Source organism: Mercenaria mercenaria, chromosome 6 (assembly GCF_021730395.1).
Source record: "Mercenaria mercenaria strain notata chromosome 6, MADL_Memer_1, whole genome shotgun sequence".
Classification (NCBI taxonomy): Eukaryota; Metazoa; Mollusca; class Bivalvia; order Venerida; family Veneridae; genus Mercenaria; species Mercenaria mercenaria.
In genome coordinates this window covers 85,927,696-85,942,675 of record NC_069366.1, presented here as the reverse complement: position 1 = coordinate 85,942,675, position 14,980 = coordinate 85,927,696, and the positions used below count along the sequence as shown (strand labels likewise).

Genomic DNA, 14,980 nt, shown 5'->3' with positions numbered 1-14,980 from the left:
GACTTTTTCAGTGAATAGGTTCTCCTGAGTTCTTGTGACTAGTGAATAGTTTCTTTGTGACAAATAAATGATGCATAATATTTTTAGATAAATCCGATTTCTTTGAGCTCGCTTTGAGGCTTTGCCTTATTTCATATTATTTCAGGAAATTCAGTGAACCACTGTCTTCAATATATTTGATTATGCCTTGACATTGACCTTTGAGATGTATACATGGTTCATACATGTGTCTAACTGTCTTGTTTTGGTGGAGATACAAACCTGATACATCTTCTGATCATGCTTAACATTTTTGTGAAGTTTCACTGAAATCAGTTGAATCATTGCAAGTAATAGCTGAGAGATGCAGTCGTTTTGCACAGATAAACTTGTAGACTAACTTAAAAACAAAGATATTTGCCTTCCTTTGCTAGGCACATATTCTGATCTGTATTCACCCTAACTAAACATTCATTAATCTGCCATATTCAGATAAGAAAAAATAAGACAATTTGAGACCACATCAGCAAACCACTCCCATGAAAGACAAAATGGTAAAACAAGAAGACCATGATGGTCCTGAATCGCTCACCTCTTCCCACATGACCCCGTTTTGAGTATGACGTCGTTTTATCTATTATTTGACATAGTGACCTAGTTTTTGAGCTCATGTGAGCCAGTTTTGAACTTGACCTAGATATTATCAAGATAAAAATTCTGACCAATTTTCATGAAGATCCATTGAAAAATATGGTCTCTAGAGAGGTCACAAGGTTTTTCTATTTGACCTATTGACCTAGTTTTCGAAGGTACCTGACCCTGTTTTGAACTTTACCTAGATATCATCAAGGTGAACATTCTCACTAATTTTCATGAAGATCTCATGAAAAATATGGCCTCAAGAGAAGTCACAAGGTTTTTCTATTTTTATACTTACTGGTTTAGTTTTTGACCGCATGTGACCCAGTTTCGAAACTGACCTAGATATCATCAAGGTGAACATTCAGATCGATTTTCATAAAGATCCATTGAAAAATATGGCCTCTAGAGAGGTCAAAAGATTTTAATAATTTTAGACCTACTGACCTACTTTATGACCGCAGTTGACCCAGTTTCGAACTTGACCTAGATATCATCAAGATGAATATTCAGACCAACTTTCATACAGACCCCATGAAAAGTATGGCCTCTAGGGAGGTCACAAGGTTTTTTTATTATTTCACCTACTGACCTAGTTTTTTAAGGCACGTGACCCAGTTTCAAACTTGACCTAGATATCATCAAGGTGAACATTCTGACCAATTTTTATGGAGATCCATTCACAAGTATGGCCTCTAGAGAGGTCACATGGTTTTTCTATTTTTAGACCTACTGACCTAGTTTTTGACCGCACATGACCCTGTTTCGAACTTGACCTAGATATCATCAAGATGAACATTCAGACCAATTTTCATACAGATCCCATGAAAAATATGGCCTTTAGAGAGGTCACAAGGTTTTTCTATTATTTGACCTACTGACATAGTTTTTGATGGCACGTGACCCACTTTCGAACTTGACCTAGATATCATCAAGATGAACATTCAGACCAACTTTCATACAGATCCCATGAAAAATATGGCCTCTAGAGAGGTCACAAGGTTTTTCTATTAATTAACCTTCTGACCTAGTTTTTGACGGCACGTGACCCACTTTCGAACTTGACCTAGATATCATCAAGGTGAACATTCTGACCAATTTAAATGAAGATCTCATGAAATATATGGCCTCTAGAGAGGTCACAAGGTTTTTCTATTTTTAGACCTACTGACATAGTTTTTGAACGCACGTGACCCAGTTTCGAACTTGACCTAGATATCATCAAGATGAACATTCAGACCAACTTTCATACAGATCCCATGAAAAATATGGCCTTTAGAGAGGTCACAAGGTTTTTCTATTATTTGACCTACTGACCTACTTTTTGAAGACACGTGACCCAGTTTCGAACTCGACCTAGATATCATCAAGGTGAACATTCTGACCAATTTTCATGAAGATCTTTTGAAACATAGGGCCTCTAGAGAGGTCACAAGGTTTTTCTATTTTTAGACCTACTGACCTAGTTTTTGAAGGCATGTGACCAAGTTTCGAACTTGACCTAGATATCATCAAGGTGAACATTCTCACTAATTTTCATGAAGATCTTGTGAAATATATGGCTTCTAGAGAGGTCACAAGGTTTTTCTATTTTAAGACCTACTGACCTAGTTTTTGATGGCACGTGACCCAGTTTCGAACTTGATCTAGATATCATCAAGGTGAACATTCTGACCAACTTTCATCAAGATCCCATGAAAAATGTGACCTCTAGAGTGGTCACAAGCAAAAGTTTACGGACGGACGCACGGACGGACGACGGACACCGCGCGATCACAAAAGCTCACCTTGTCACTCTGTGACAGGTGAGCTAAAAACAATAATTCAATCCCAAATGGAATGGAACTTTTCAATTAGTGAACAAAGCTAACACAGAGGAAAAAACTTGCAAAATCAGCAGCTCTAATTTCATTACTAGATTGTAAATTTGCTACTGAAATGTCAAATACAAATTGTAGGGAAATTTTATACAGACACAGACAAATCAATAACAACAGACTTGATGAGCAGGGAGAAATTAATGAAAAAAACTCCTTTAAAACCTCATCTCTGAAATGTGTGCTGTTTTAGAGTGTAACCACATTGTTTACATTGTGTTGCAGTAATTGCAGGACCTTATTGTAATCATTTCAGAAATTTAATGTAATTTAACTATAATAACAAAGTAATTATGTTTTTGAAATACAGATCATTTTGCAAGTGTATTCAATTAAATTCAGAAGTATATAACCAGGAAATGACGGATAATCTCACGGCTCACAATTAAGAAATTGTAATTGATTAAAGCGTATTGCAATAACTGATTAAGATTACGTCAGGTCTGAAGTTTAAGCATCTTTATAAACAAGAGCTGTCAGTGGACAGCGCGCTCGACTATTCCCAGTGCTTGATAGTATAATATAAGCAATGGGTAAAACTTTAACATTACAATAAGCATATTCTAAGTCGAAAAGGGGCCATAATTCAGTCAAAATGCTTGATAGAGTTGCCTCCTCCTTTTTACAGACTGGGGTCATGATGGTAAACAAGTATGCAAAATATGAAAGCAATATCTCAATGGACTTTGAAAATATTTGGGGTGGTATGCAAACTTTAACAATTATTCTAAGTTGAAAAGGAGCCATAATTCAGTCAAAATGCTTGATAGAGTTGCCTCCTCCTTTTTACAGACTGGGGTTATGATGGTAATCAAGTATGCAAAATATGAAAGCGGTATCTCCATGGACTTTGAAAATATTTGGGGTGGTACGCAAACTTTAACAATTATTCTAAGTCGAAAAGGCGTCATAATTCAGTCAAAATGCTTGAGAGAGTTGCCTCCTCCTTTTTACAGACTGGGGTCATGATGGTAAACAAGTATGCAAAATATGAAAGCAATATCTCAATGGACTTTGAAAGTATTTGGGGTGGTACGCAAACTTTAACATTTGTATGACGCTCACCCTCACGCTAACGCTCACGCCGGGGCGAGTAGGATAGCTCCCCTATTCTTCGAATAGTCGAGCTAAAAATGGCTGATTACATTTAGAAGAAATTGTAACTGATTCATATCCCATTACAATTAATGATTACAGTTACCTCAGGCGAGAGCATACCATCTTTACACCTTGGTTCATAGTATTACAGTAATTGGTGATAACTTCTTACATATAGAAGATGGTGTAACTAGATAAACAGATATTTTATCACAGGTCATATTTACAAATAGATGCATTAGCTGTGTGAATATGGACACAAACTCAGCAAGCAAGATAACATTAAATTCTGCTGATATATGCCCTTTAAATTAAAACAATTATGAACTTATAAAAGGTAAATCTTATAATGAAAATACTTGTTTACTTTACTGGCAGATATTTGAACAATGAAAATAAAAGAGGTCTTTACTGTCATATTTATACAATTTCAACCTTTCGAAGATACTGTCTACAAATATCAACAAAACCAATGCCTCCCACATCCTTTTCTTACATCATCAAAACTGCTGTAAAAATAGATTACAATTTCTACAAATATCTTTTTTATGTTATTATCGTGTATTTTTTTAATATTTTCTAAATTGAAGTAATTCTAGCTTAATAATGCTTTTTGAAGCTATTTCAATACATATCAAAATATCTATCTTATCATCTTACCCTGAAACAAAATAGAAACATGAGGTTTCTGCGACATTTAAAGAGCATTAATTGTCTATCTGTCTACTAATATAGCAGTTTGCAGCCACTCAGGTCCTCTGTAAGATACTATTACACAGTTTTATTATCTTACAAAGATATATCTTTATTTTCACTGTGGTAAAAATCAAATCTGTCTCCAATAACACAATAACAAAATGTCATCAGAGATTTTAGCAATACTGCAAGTGATATACGCCATATCAAAAAAGTGAAAAAGTGTATTTATTTAGAAAGCCTGTTGATCGTGTCAGGTTACAATTCAATCATAAACAAAATGACGGCTCTTCCAAATATACTGAATTTACAAACAAGTTTCAAAGAATATTGCTTGTCATGATAGAACTGTGAGAAAATAAATCTTAAGATTTTCATGATGCACAGAACATCAGTGATTTTTTTTGCACTTTTGGGAAAAGGTCCGGTACCGGATAAATTGGGAAAAATAGCAGGATTTTTACTCAGATTGGGAATTTTTATAGTTAATTTATAACATCATTTTGAATGCTTCTTCCTTTAATTCCATGTAAATATCATCAAACAAACGGTTTGAATGGTTAAATCATGGTGAATGTCAATATAACTAAATTTTCCTTCTGCAATCATCAAAATGCAAACTTAATTTGGTCATTTGGGGAATTTTCGGATGATAATTGGGAAAAAAGATTGCATTTTTCAATTGGGAAAAGGTCCTTTTAGGGATACTTTATAAAGAAGGAAAAAAATCGCTGGAACATACTGTACCTTAATAAAGCTAAAATAATAGCTATCATGGAAAACTGTTAAATAGTTCTTTGAGAGTTCTAGAGTTCTTTTACATCTGAATATGGTTGAGCTACACCATGAGAAAACCTACATAGTGCATTTGCGACCAGCATGGATCCAGACCAGCCTGCGCATCCGTGCAGTCTGGTCAGGATCCATGCTGTTCACTAACTGTTTCTCTAACTGCAATAGGTTTTGAAAGCGAACAGCATGGATCCTGGCCAGACTGCGCGGATGCGCAGCTGGTCTGGATCCATGCTGGTCGCAAATGCACTATGTTGGTTTTCTCATGGTGCGGCTCAATTATATTTTTATGTTGGTGTAGGTATTTATGTACCCATATATCTTTACTGTATTATATTTTTGGAAAGAATTCCAATTATTCATTATTAATACTCTTTTACACATATTTAGATTACACTTTTAAAGACTTATTACTCACTTACATTTTGTATATTTCTAGTTAAACCCAACAACAATGAGAAAAGGTGAAGTTGTGGGAGGCCACAGCTTTAAACATGTCAAGTATATCCATGACACATTTATGCCAGGCAAAATAGCAGGCTCCTTAAGTTTATATAAAATGTTTGTTTATGGTTTACATATGATGTCAATCTAAGGCAATGGTAAATCAAAGGAAATGTGTTTGTAATAAAATAACAGTATAAACATTTAAAATCATCTTTAATTTAAAGACCTGATGTCACCTCTAATACTGAAGTACTTAGTATATAGCTTGCCAAATTTGTTTAAAGTCTGCCTGGCCACTATACATCAACATTGCAGGTCTTTGGGCACACCAATTAAAGGTTCCCCATTTAATATAACATGAGCTGTCCATATAACATTATACTCATATACAAACAAGAGATCATACTTTTCATCAGTCAGAAAAGTCTAAAGTAACTGAGATTTCAATTACAATTTATCTCCTGGCCATAATAACAACTTAGTAGCAAAACTTAAACACAATTTTCTAACAAGAGCTGTCAGTGGACATCGCGCTCGACTATTCTCAGTGCTTGAAAGTATAATATAAGCTATTAGTAAAACTTTAACATTACAATAAGCATATTCTAAGTCGAAAAGGGGCCATAATTCAGTCAAAATGCTTGATAGAGTTGTCTCCTCATTTTTACGGACTAGGGTCATGATGGTAAACAAGTGTGCAAAATATGAAAGCAATATCTCAATGGACTTTGAAAATATTTAGGGTGGTACGCAAACTTTAACATTTATTCTAAGTCGAAAAGGGGCCATAATTCAGCCAAAATGCTTGATAGAGAGGCCTCCTCCTTTTTACAGACTGGGGTCATGATGGTAAACAAGTAAAAATATCAAAGCAATATTTCAATGGTCTATGAAAATATTTAGGGTGGTACGCAAACTAACATTTATTCTAAGTCAAAAATGGGTCATAATTCAGTCAAAATGCTTGACAGAGTTGTCTCCTCCTTTTCACAGACTGGGGTCATGATGGTAAACAAGTATGCAAAATATGAAAGCAATATTTCAATGGACTTTGAAAATATTTGGGGTGGTACGCAAACTTTAACATTAATTCTAAGTCGAAAAGGGGCCATAATTCAGTCAAAATGCTTGATAGAGAGGCCTCCTCCTTTTTACAGACTGGGGTCATGATGGTAAACAAGTAAAAATATCAAAGCAATATTTCAATGGACTATGAAAATATTTGGGGTGGTACGCAAATTTTAACATTTGTGTGACACTCACGCTCATGCTAACACTAACGCTCATGCCGGGACGAGTAGGATAGCTCCCCTATTCTTCGACTAGTCGAGCTTAAAATAAAGGGTCATAATTCCAGTTTCATTCAACCTTATATAAGCAGGTTTGATGACCAGGAAGCTTTGTGTGAAAATTCAATTTAATAGTCACAGGTGTTACTGAGATAAAGCTTTACAGCTGCATGCAAAACTTAAACGAAATTTTCCAAGATGAAAAATGCCAATACTTCCCAATAAATTTAACCAAGAGTTATATAACTTGGTTACTTCAGAATTCTTGTTGACTATGAAGCCTTCTGTGAAGTTTCAGTCTAGTACAAGACACTGTAATGGTTATCATGACATGGTCATATATGCCCATTTTTAACCTTGGAGTAATGTGAAGCTCAAGCTGAAAACAAAGACATAACCATAGCTGTACCAAACAACAACTTACTGTAATATATCTTCCTTGGTTGCTATACAGCCTTCAACCATTTTATCTACAACAGTAACATGATCTTCTTCGGACACCTGTTCTCGGGAGATGAGAGGCATATGATAGTGTGGTATATCATCGCCACCAGTCTTCAGCCAGTCATGCTCTTCTATCTGCTGCAAGGTTGCACGATTTCCCGGTTCTCGACGCAGCATCAGGGATACCAGACTGCAATTGTGAGCACAATCAATCACAATATGTATTAACATCTACTCTAATCCATCTGAACAGAATAGAGAGAGGTCCATATGTACCAATGGTATGGAACAAGGTGGTGATAATTATTACCAGCAGAAATTGTTTAAAAGTTGTTCTATTTTTAGCTCTGGTGGTCCCTAAGAATAAGTCAAGCAGAATCATAGGAATAAACTGGAGGGAGGTCCATATGAGGATGCCACAGTTCAAGTTTGGTGAAGATTTATCAAATTGTTCAGAAGAAGAAGTTGTTAAAAGGTTTTTCTTTTTCTACCCTTTCCAGCCCCTAAAAGCAGCATAGTCAAACCATACAAACAAATTTGAGAGGGGGTCCACACACAGATGCAAAAGATTAAGTTTGTTGAAGACTGATCAAACTTGTGGTTTGAAAGAAGAAGCTATTTAAAAGTTTTTCTAGTTTTCAACCTTGGAGGCCCTTGAATAGGCCAAGCAGAACCATTTCAACAAATCATAGAGGACCATACAAGGATGCTATAAACCAAGTTTGATTAGATCCATGTAGTTGTTCAAGGGGAGCTGTTCTTTTAGCTCTGGTGGCCCCTGAAAGGGGCAAAGCAGAATTTTTTGAACAAAGATTGAGAGAGGACCACACAAGGATGCTAGATACCATGTCTGGCGAAGATCCATCCAGTGGTTCATGAGAAAAAGTTGTTTAAACGTTTTCTTTCTATTTTTAACTCAGCCCCTAAAAGGAGAAAAGCGGAACCGTCGGAACAAACTTGAAAGTGAATTACGACAAAATGCTACAAACAAAGTTTACTGTAATTTTGACAAGATGTTTGTAAGTAAAAGATGTTGACAAATGACGTTGGACAATATATATATATATATATATATATATATATATATATATATATATATATATATATATATATATATATATATATATATAATAATAGTTGACCCTGAACAAAGTTCATGTGAGCATTGAGCAAAATGTACTGCTTCGGGTGAGTAAATGTATGCTTCTAATATTGAAGTGTCTCATTATTCTGACAGAGGGAATAAGACAAGACAAAAAGTGCATTAATTTTATGAAGTTATTCTTAAAAAAATATTTAGAGATACAAGAACAGCACTTTTACACATACAATATGTACAAATATTCTTACTCCCTGCAAGGCTGTGAGACATGTGGCGGGAACTGATATTTACAATCCATTATCATGGTGAGGGTTTCACTGTCATTCACTTCCTGGAATGGTGGCTTCCCACATACCAACATGAAAAGGATCACACCCAGGCTCCATATATCTAAAATAAACAACAATACAGCTATTATTATGACTCTAGAAAGTTATAGAATTAGAAAACCAGATATTTAGATAAACATACCTTACAAAAGTTTCAAGCACGGTTAGGGTCAAAAGTGGTACATAAAGGTAAAGGTACAAGATCAAGCTGCCTAAGCGTTTGACCAAGAAGCAAAACGTCACTGTGGCTGTGCTTTATACTTGCATAGTATATCCCTATTTCTATAGTGAACTTAATTTGGTCTGTACGATTAACTGTTAAAAGGGGTGCTTACCAAAAAGATACTGGCTGAATAGCAAACATTGCAGATCTTGATCAGACTGCATGGATGTGCAGGCTGATCAGGATCTAGACTGGTCGCAAAGGCAGAATCGACCATGTCCAGCATTAATAACCCAAAGTGAGGAAATATACTTTTATTAATAAAACTTTCAAAGGGACATAATATAATATTTATACTTCATTTACATGATGAGTCAGGAGCATTAGTAGTTGATACAAAATCAATACAGACACATCTGTTACAGTCAGGTAAACATAGTTACATTCCTATGCATGCAAATCATTCAATCCAACTGCATTTATGTACTGCTAAAGTAAACTCACACTAAAACAATTCTTTATCATCAGACTGTTTATCATATCCAAAAAGTTGCAACTGACCTTAATACAACACTTGGCAGTCTAGACTTAACACTATATTATTCATACTGGTAAACTGAACATTCATTAATTGCAAGCAGGAAGGCTCTTGTTAAAGGCCAAGTATCACTAACTTGACCTAATTTTTCGACGCCAGATGACCAATTTAACACTGACCTAGATTTTATTAGAACAAACATTCTACCAAGTATCAACTAGATCTGACAGAAAATATTTCATTTACAGTGTAAACAAAGTTTTTATACGATCTGACCTAGTGAACTACTATTTGATCCTCTATGACCTAGTATAATAAAACATGATTTCATTTTGGGTAACATTCTGACCATGGCATGTTCCATTAGACCGGACAAAAATTGTGATCTCTACAGTGCTATACTGTAATTTTCTGACAAAGTTTAACAAGGTTATAGCAATAGCTCAGCTTCAGCACCATGTACTATGGTAAGCTACATGTAACCATTACCCTGCTAATTTTCAAAAATGGACTGGTCTGTCATTCAATTTGGGGCGACCAGTGCAGACCACGATCAGCCTGCATGGATGTGCAGGCTGATCTTGGTCTGCACTGGTCGCAAAGGCAGAATCACTTGCCGCAAGCAGGCTAAAGGCTAAAAATAGGAACAAAGATGTGAATAAATTAACACTCTGCCCCAGAGTAATTTGCTATAAATTTATCATTTTATGTAAATATCTCAGATCATCTTTCAAATTTGCCTTGCAAATCTAGACATTTTCTAACTTTAGCTATACTAATCTGGCTCATCACTTGAAATACATGTATGCGCCTATTTCACATGGAAAGATATATGTTTTTCCACTTAATACAATTCTTAGTATTTGAAAGACCAAATGACCTTCCCTAGGTTCTCAAAAAGATCTTAATTAAACATCTTATCATAAATATACTTGAACTGGGAATCAAATAATACATAATGAGTAAAATTTCAAACAGATTTACTGAAACGCTTAATTGGTTGCAGTAGCAAATTTATGCTGTGAGTGTGACCAAAATGAAAAATACATGTATTTCTAACACTGTTTGCTGCTGTAGTGCTTAGCCTACATGGACGTGCAGGCTGATCATGGTCTGCACTGGTCGCAAAGGCAGAATCAATTGCCGCCAGCAGGCTAAAACTCAGCAAAGACAAATGTTCATGTCTGTGTATATTTCATGTGAAACCTTTCACATTTTCACATTTTCTGTTTTATAATGATATGTTGAACAAACAAGATTAATCAATTGGTTTATGTCAAAACTGAGGTCACCTATATCAAATATTTGAACTAATGACATTGGGTAGTTATAATAAACATAATAATGTCAAGAGTATACTATATCTACAATGTGGTAAGTCCATATTGCCATTATACAGTTACTTAGTTCACACTGTATTTTAAAAAAATAATCTCATTTTTGAGTCAAGAAAAATGACCTTAAATATTTCCCTTAGTGTGACCTTGACCTTTGCGCTAGGGGTCTGACATAAGACGCAAACATGTAAAAATGTTACATTATAAACAAATTTATACAAATTTGTTAAATGTATAATAATTTACATGTAGTTAAAACATTATCTTTAAAGAGGAAGTGGCTTATTAAATCTACTGATTACTACTTGATATTGTACAATTTTCTATCATGACAATTTTTAAACTTTATTTTTACAAGTCATTGTCTTTGTTATGTATAACTAAAAAGGAAGTTGTGGTCATATCATCACTTGACATAAATGGCATGCTTACCATATCAAACAATGTGGAGTACTAATTAATTAAATGTCTGTTCCTTGATGTTTGATATTACTACATGACAATAGCAACTAAAAATAATTATTTCATTTTCTGGTTTTAAGTCACAACCACATGTCTGAATTTAGGTCATAACTCATACTGAGATTTTCTGACTTGTAATCATGAATAAAAGACCAAACTTTGGTGTCACAAAGGTGTCCATCTCTATATTAATTATTACTTCAGGTGCGGGCTACCATAAGAGAAGAACCACCAACCTTGAACCTTTTGCAGGACAGCTGGATCTATTCCCCACATGATGACCCATGCAAAACTCAAAGCCTCAAACCCTAGGGACCAGGGCAGGGTTGACAAAAACCCAGGTTTTAAGCATATTGCCCAGCCCAGTGGGTAATACTGGGAAAACCCGGGTTTTACTGGGCGATAGTGGTCAATACTGGGCAATATAATATTTCAATTCAAACTTCAATACATAGTTTAGCCCTTTAGTTGACTAACAACCCATATACAATGTAGTGATAGCAGTGACACCTGCATGCCTAGTGCTATAATATCTTATTGCCCAGTATTGCCCACTTCATAAATTGTCTTCATTCATTTTTAGGAGTATTGCCCAACCCGGGAAAACCCGGGTTTTCTCAGGCGGGTTTACCCACTCTGGGCGGGTAGTCGCCAACCCTGGACTCACCAGGGACCAGTGATTGAAAGTCAGTGGCCTTATGTAAAGTTCTAGAAAAAGGTTGCTACTGTTTACTTTTCAAATATGTTAGTATTTTTTAAAATTTTATAAACAATCATAGTTTAGAAGTACTATGTACAGCACTAGCATTGATTTGTCCAACCCAGTTTAGGCCTAAGTGGGAATGTCAATATAATCTGACAGCTTTCTCTGTAATGGAGTTAAAAATAGGAACAAAAAATGCTGTTCTGACTTGAGATTAACATGTTGAATTACAAATCAAACACTTTGTATTAGTCTAACCACATAAAGTATGGTATAAAAGATATCTTCAAAGACATGTCCTGAGTATTAAAAGATTAGAAATAGCATATTGGAGGATTAAAACAAAATGAAACACGCTATGTCCTACGATCACAACTGTTTTGATATTTTCATTCCAAGATACCACATGCCAGGGTTTTTTCTAGCTAGCCGCTAATTTGGGAACATAGCCTATACCCCCAAAATTGGGAATTTTGACGCGTAAATGTTCTAAATTGGGAAATATTTAGTCCCATAGGATATAGTATGGATGTGTTTAAGCACTTTCTCATACACTTATTTCACATTGTACAACCTCTTTAACAGACTTCCATTACAAAATTGTCCATAATTTGGTCAATTTTTGTGCAATTTTGATGAAATATTTTTCAGAATGTAGATTGGGAATTTTTGCACTCATTTTGGGAAAAAGACATACTTTTTGGCATTGGGAATATAGCCGAATAATGGCTATAAAAACAGCCGAAAAAAAAACCCTGCATGCACAACAATTCTAAAGAACACTGACTGAAGAAAAGGCATTTTATAAGCACTGTAACAGACTCAAGCTTACTTCTTAACAATTCTTTGCTGCTACATTTGGCATTCGGGTTTGACACTTAATTTCAAGATTTATACTTGTGCATGAAAATTAGTCTGCTACACTAATTAAACCATTCCTTTCGTAACATTCTTGTTTAAATATATATGAAAAGGTCACGAATCACATATAAATGTATAGAGCCACAGACTTAACATTTGCAGGGCCCACATCTGCTGGAAAACTTTTTAAAGTGTGCCACTTCCGCATAACATTTTGTGGGGACAGTGCAGGAGGGGTACATTTATCTTTCCCTGCTTGTGTGTTTTTGTATTAATTTTCAGTATATTAAAATAGTAATATGTAAGCTTTATGAAAGTATGTGTACCTATAAATTAAAGCTTAAAGCGTATTTTAAAATGTAATCCAGTTAATAAATTTGGGGAAAAAAAGGATTAAATTACAATGTAGGTCAAATTTAACTAAAGAACACCACCTGCAAGTGCCAGATGCTGGCTGTGCTTGACATATTGAAAGCAATTGGTCAACCTCTCTGTAGGGTAGCAAAAAAACTTCTAGATATGCCGGTATCTTAAGTGTCAACTGAAAGGGTGTTTTCACATTTTGGTATTATTCAGACAAAACTCAGAAACAGACTTGGGATCGAAAAAACTGCAAAACTTGTGCTCTGTAAAGTTCATAAAATGCTGAAGGGTGTTTTACTTTCACATAAATAATATTTTGTTGAGTAAATAAACCATAATTTTGTTAATAAAGCTGTTCCCTCAGCTACCTATCACTTCAACAATGGTTTCAAAGTAAGTAAAAAAAAAATTAGAAAAACTGCTCATTGCCCAGTATTACCCACTTCATTCATTTTTAGGAGTATTGCCCAACCTGGGTTTTCCTGGACGGGTTTACCCGCCCTGGACGGGTAGTCGCCAACCCCGAGTGAGAAAGTGAACTGTCAATTTTGCAATTTTGAATAAGGGCTATATATCAAAACTTTCAAAGACTCGGAAGACACAGATTATCGAACTTGACAGTTGACCTAGACATTCTGTTTATTCATAAACTTTTGAAACGTGACAAAGCTTAGTGAACACTGGATAAGACTGCCAGATTTAGAGAAAAGATACTGTCAATTTCTGCAATTTTGAGACCATTAATCCAGTGACATTTGGACAACACACCTGGTTATCAAATCCCCATTAATACTGTGACCAAGGGATGAGAGTTCTACAAAATATTAGATCATAAGTCATCCCGAATCGATTAGCCGAATAAGTTAGGCTAAATTTGCACAAAACTTTATTGCAGAACTACCTACCAACAGCTTGAGCATCATATGAATCACCAAGGAGAATTTCTGGTGCTGAATACGCTAATGATCCACATGAAGTTTCTAGTTTGTTTCCAGGATTAAACATATTGCTAAAGCCAAAATCAGTCAATTTCACCAACTCTAATTTCTTAAAAAATACAACATTTTCTGGCTTCAGATCTCTATGTACAACATGTAGTCTGTGACAATATGATATTGCTTCAACAATTTGTCTAAAATAAAGTCTAGCTTTGTTTTCTTCTATTCCTTTTTCATGTTTCATAATATAATCATACATATCTCCACCATCCCCAAGTTCCAGAATCAGATACAACTTAGTCTGTGTATCAATAACTTCATACAATCGTACTACATTTGGATGTTGCACTAATTTCATGCAGCGAACTTCTTGAAATAAATGAGCTTTTGAAATATCATCTAGTTTGGTTTTATCAATCACTTTAACTGCTACTTTTTCACCCGTAAATACATGTCTAGCTAGCTTCACAACTGCAAAATGGCCTTCACCGATCGTCTCTTCAAGATCGTACAATCCTGCTATTTTCCCATCAAAATCACTCCTAAGCTTTCTATGGGGCATAATGGAAGCCCTCTGTCGATTGTTGCTGTTAGCCTTATCCCCCATTTTCTTGATTATCCAAGTTTCAAAACATTATTTGTTCCAAATACAATTTGACACTTCCATTGCTAACTTTCAATGTACACAAATGCAACTGCGCATCATTCTTACGCATGACGTCCAATCACGTGATCTTCGGTGAATGAACATGTTTTTCTTTTCTAAGGGAGACAATTTAAGAATAAGTACGTGTAGAGCTAATTTTTTATCGAAAGCAAAAAGCAAAGCTACGGAAGCTTAGAAGGGCCTTCAGTTGTGAGAAAATGTTTTCACAAGTACAGAAAACTAAGACGAGTTGTCTAAAACTTTATGGTTTTCTCGC

At 35.1% G+C, this 14,980-nt stretch overlaps 1 protein-coding gene across 5 annotated transcripts in view; it reads right to left on the bottom strand.

Annotated features, from left to right (window-relative positions):
* LOC123548324 (SNF-related serine/threonine-protein kinase-like) overlaps nucleotides 1-14,766 on the bottom strand; it is a 44,281-nt gene extending 29,515 nt beyond the window's left edge. For 2 of the 5 annotated variants that reach the window (XM_045335495.2, XM_045335497.2), the window contains exons 1-3: nucleotides 14,025-14,766; nucleotides 8,612-8,753; nucleotides 7,242-7,451 (exon numbers count right to left, since the gene is read on the bottom strand). In XM_045335495.2, coding sequence (XP_045191430.2) covers nucleotides 7,242-7,451; nucleotides 8,612-8,753; nucleotides 14,025-14,664 — 992 coding nt within the window. In that variant the 5' untranslated portion in view covers nucleotides 14,665-14,766. The remainder of the gene's footprint in view (nucleotides 1-7,241; nucleotides 7,452-8,611; nucleotides 8,754-14,024) is intronic. The other 3 variants (XM_045335499.2, XM_045335500.2, XM_045335496.2) reach the window with 2 other exon arrangements.
* Nucleotides 14,767-14,980: the final 214 nt, after the last annotated feature.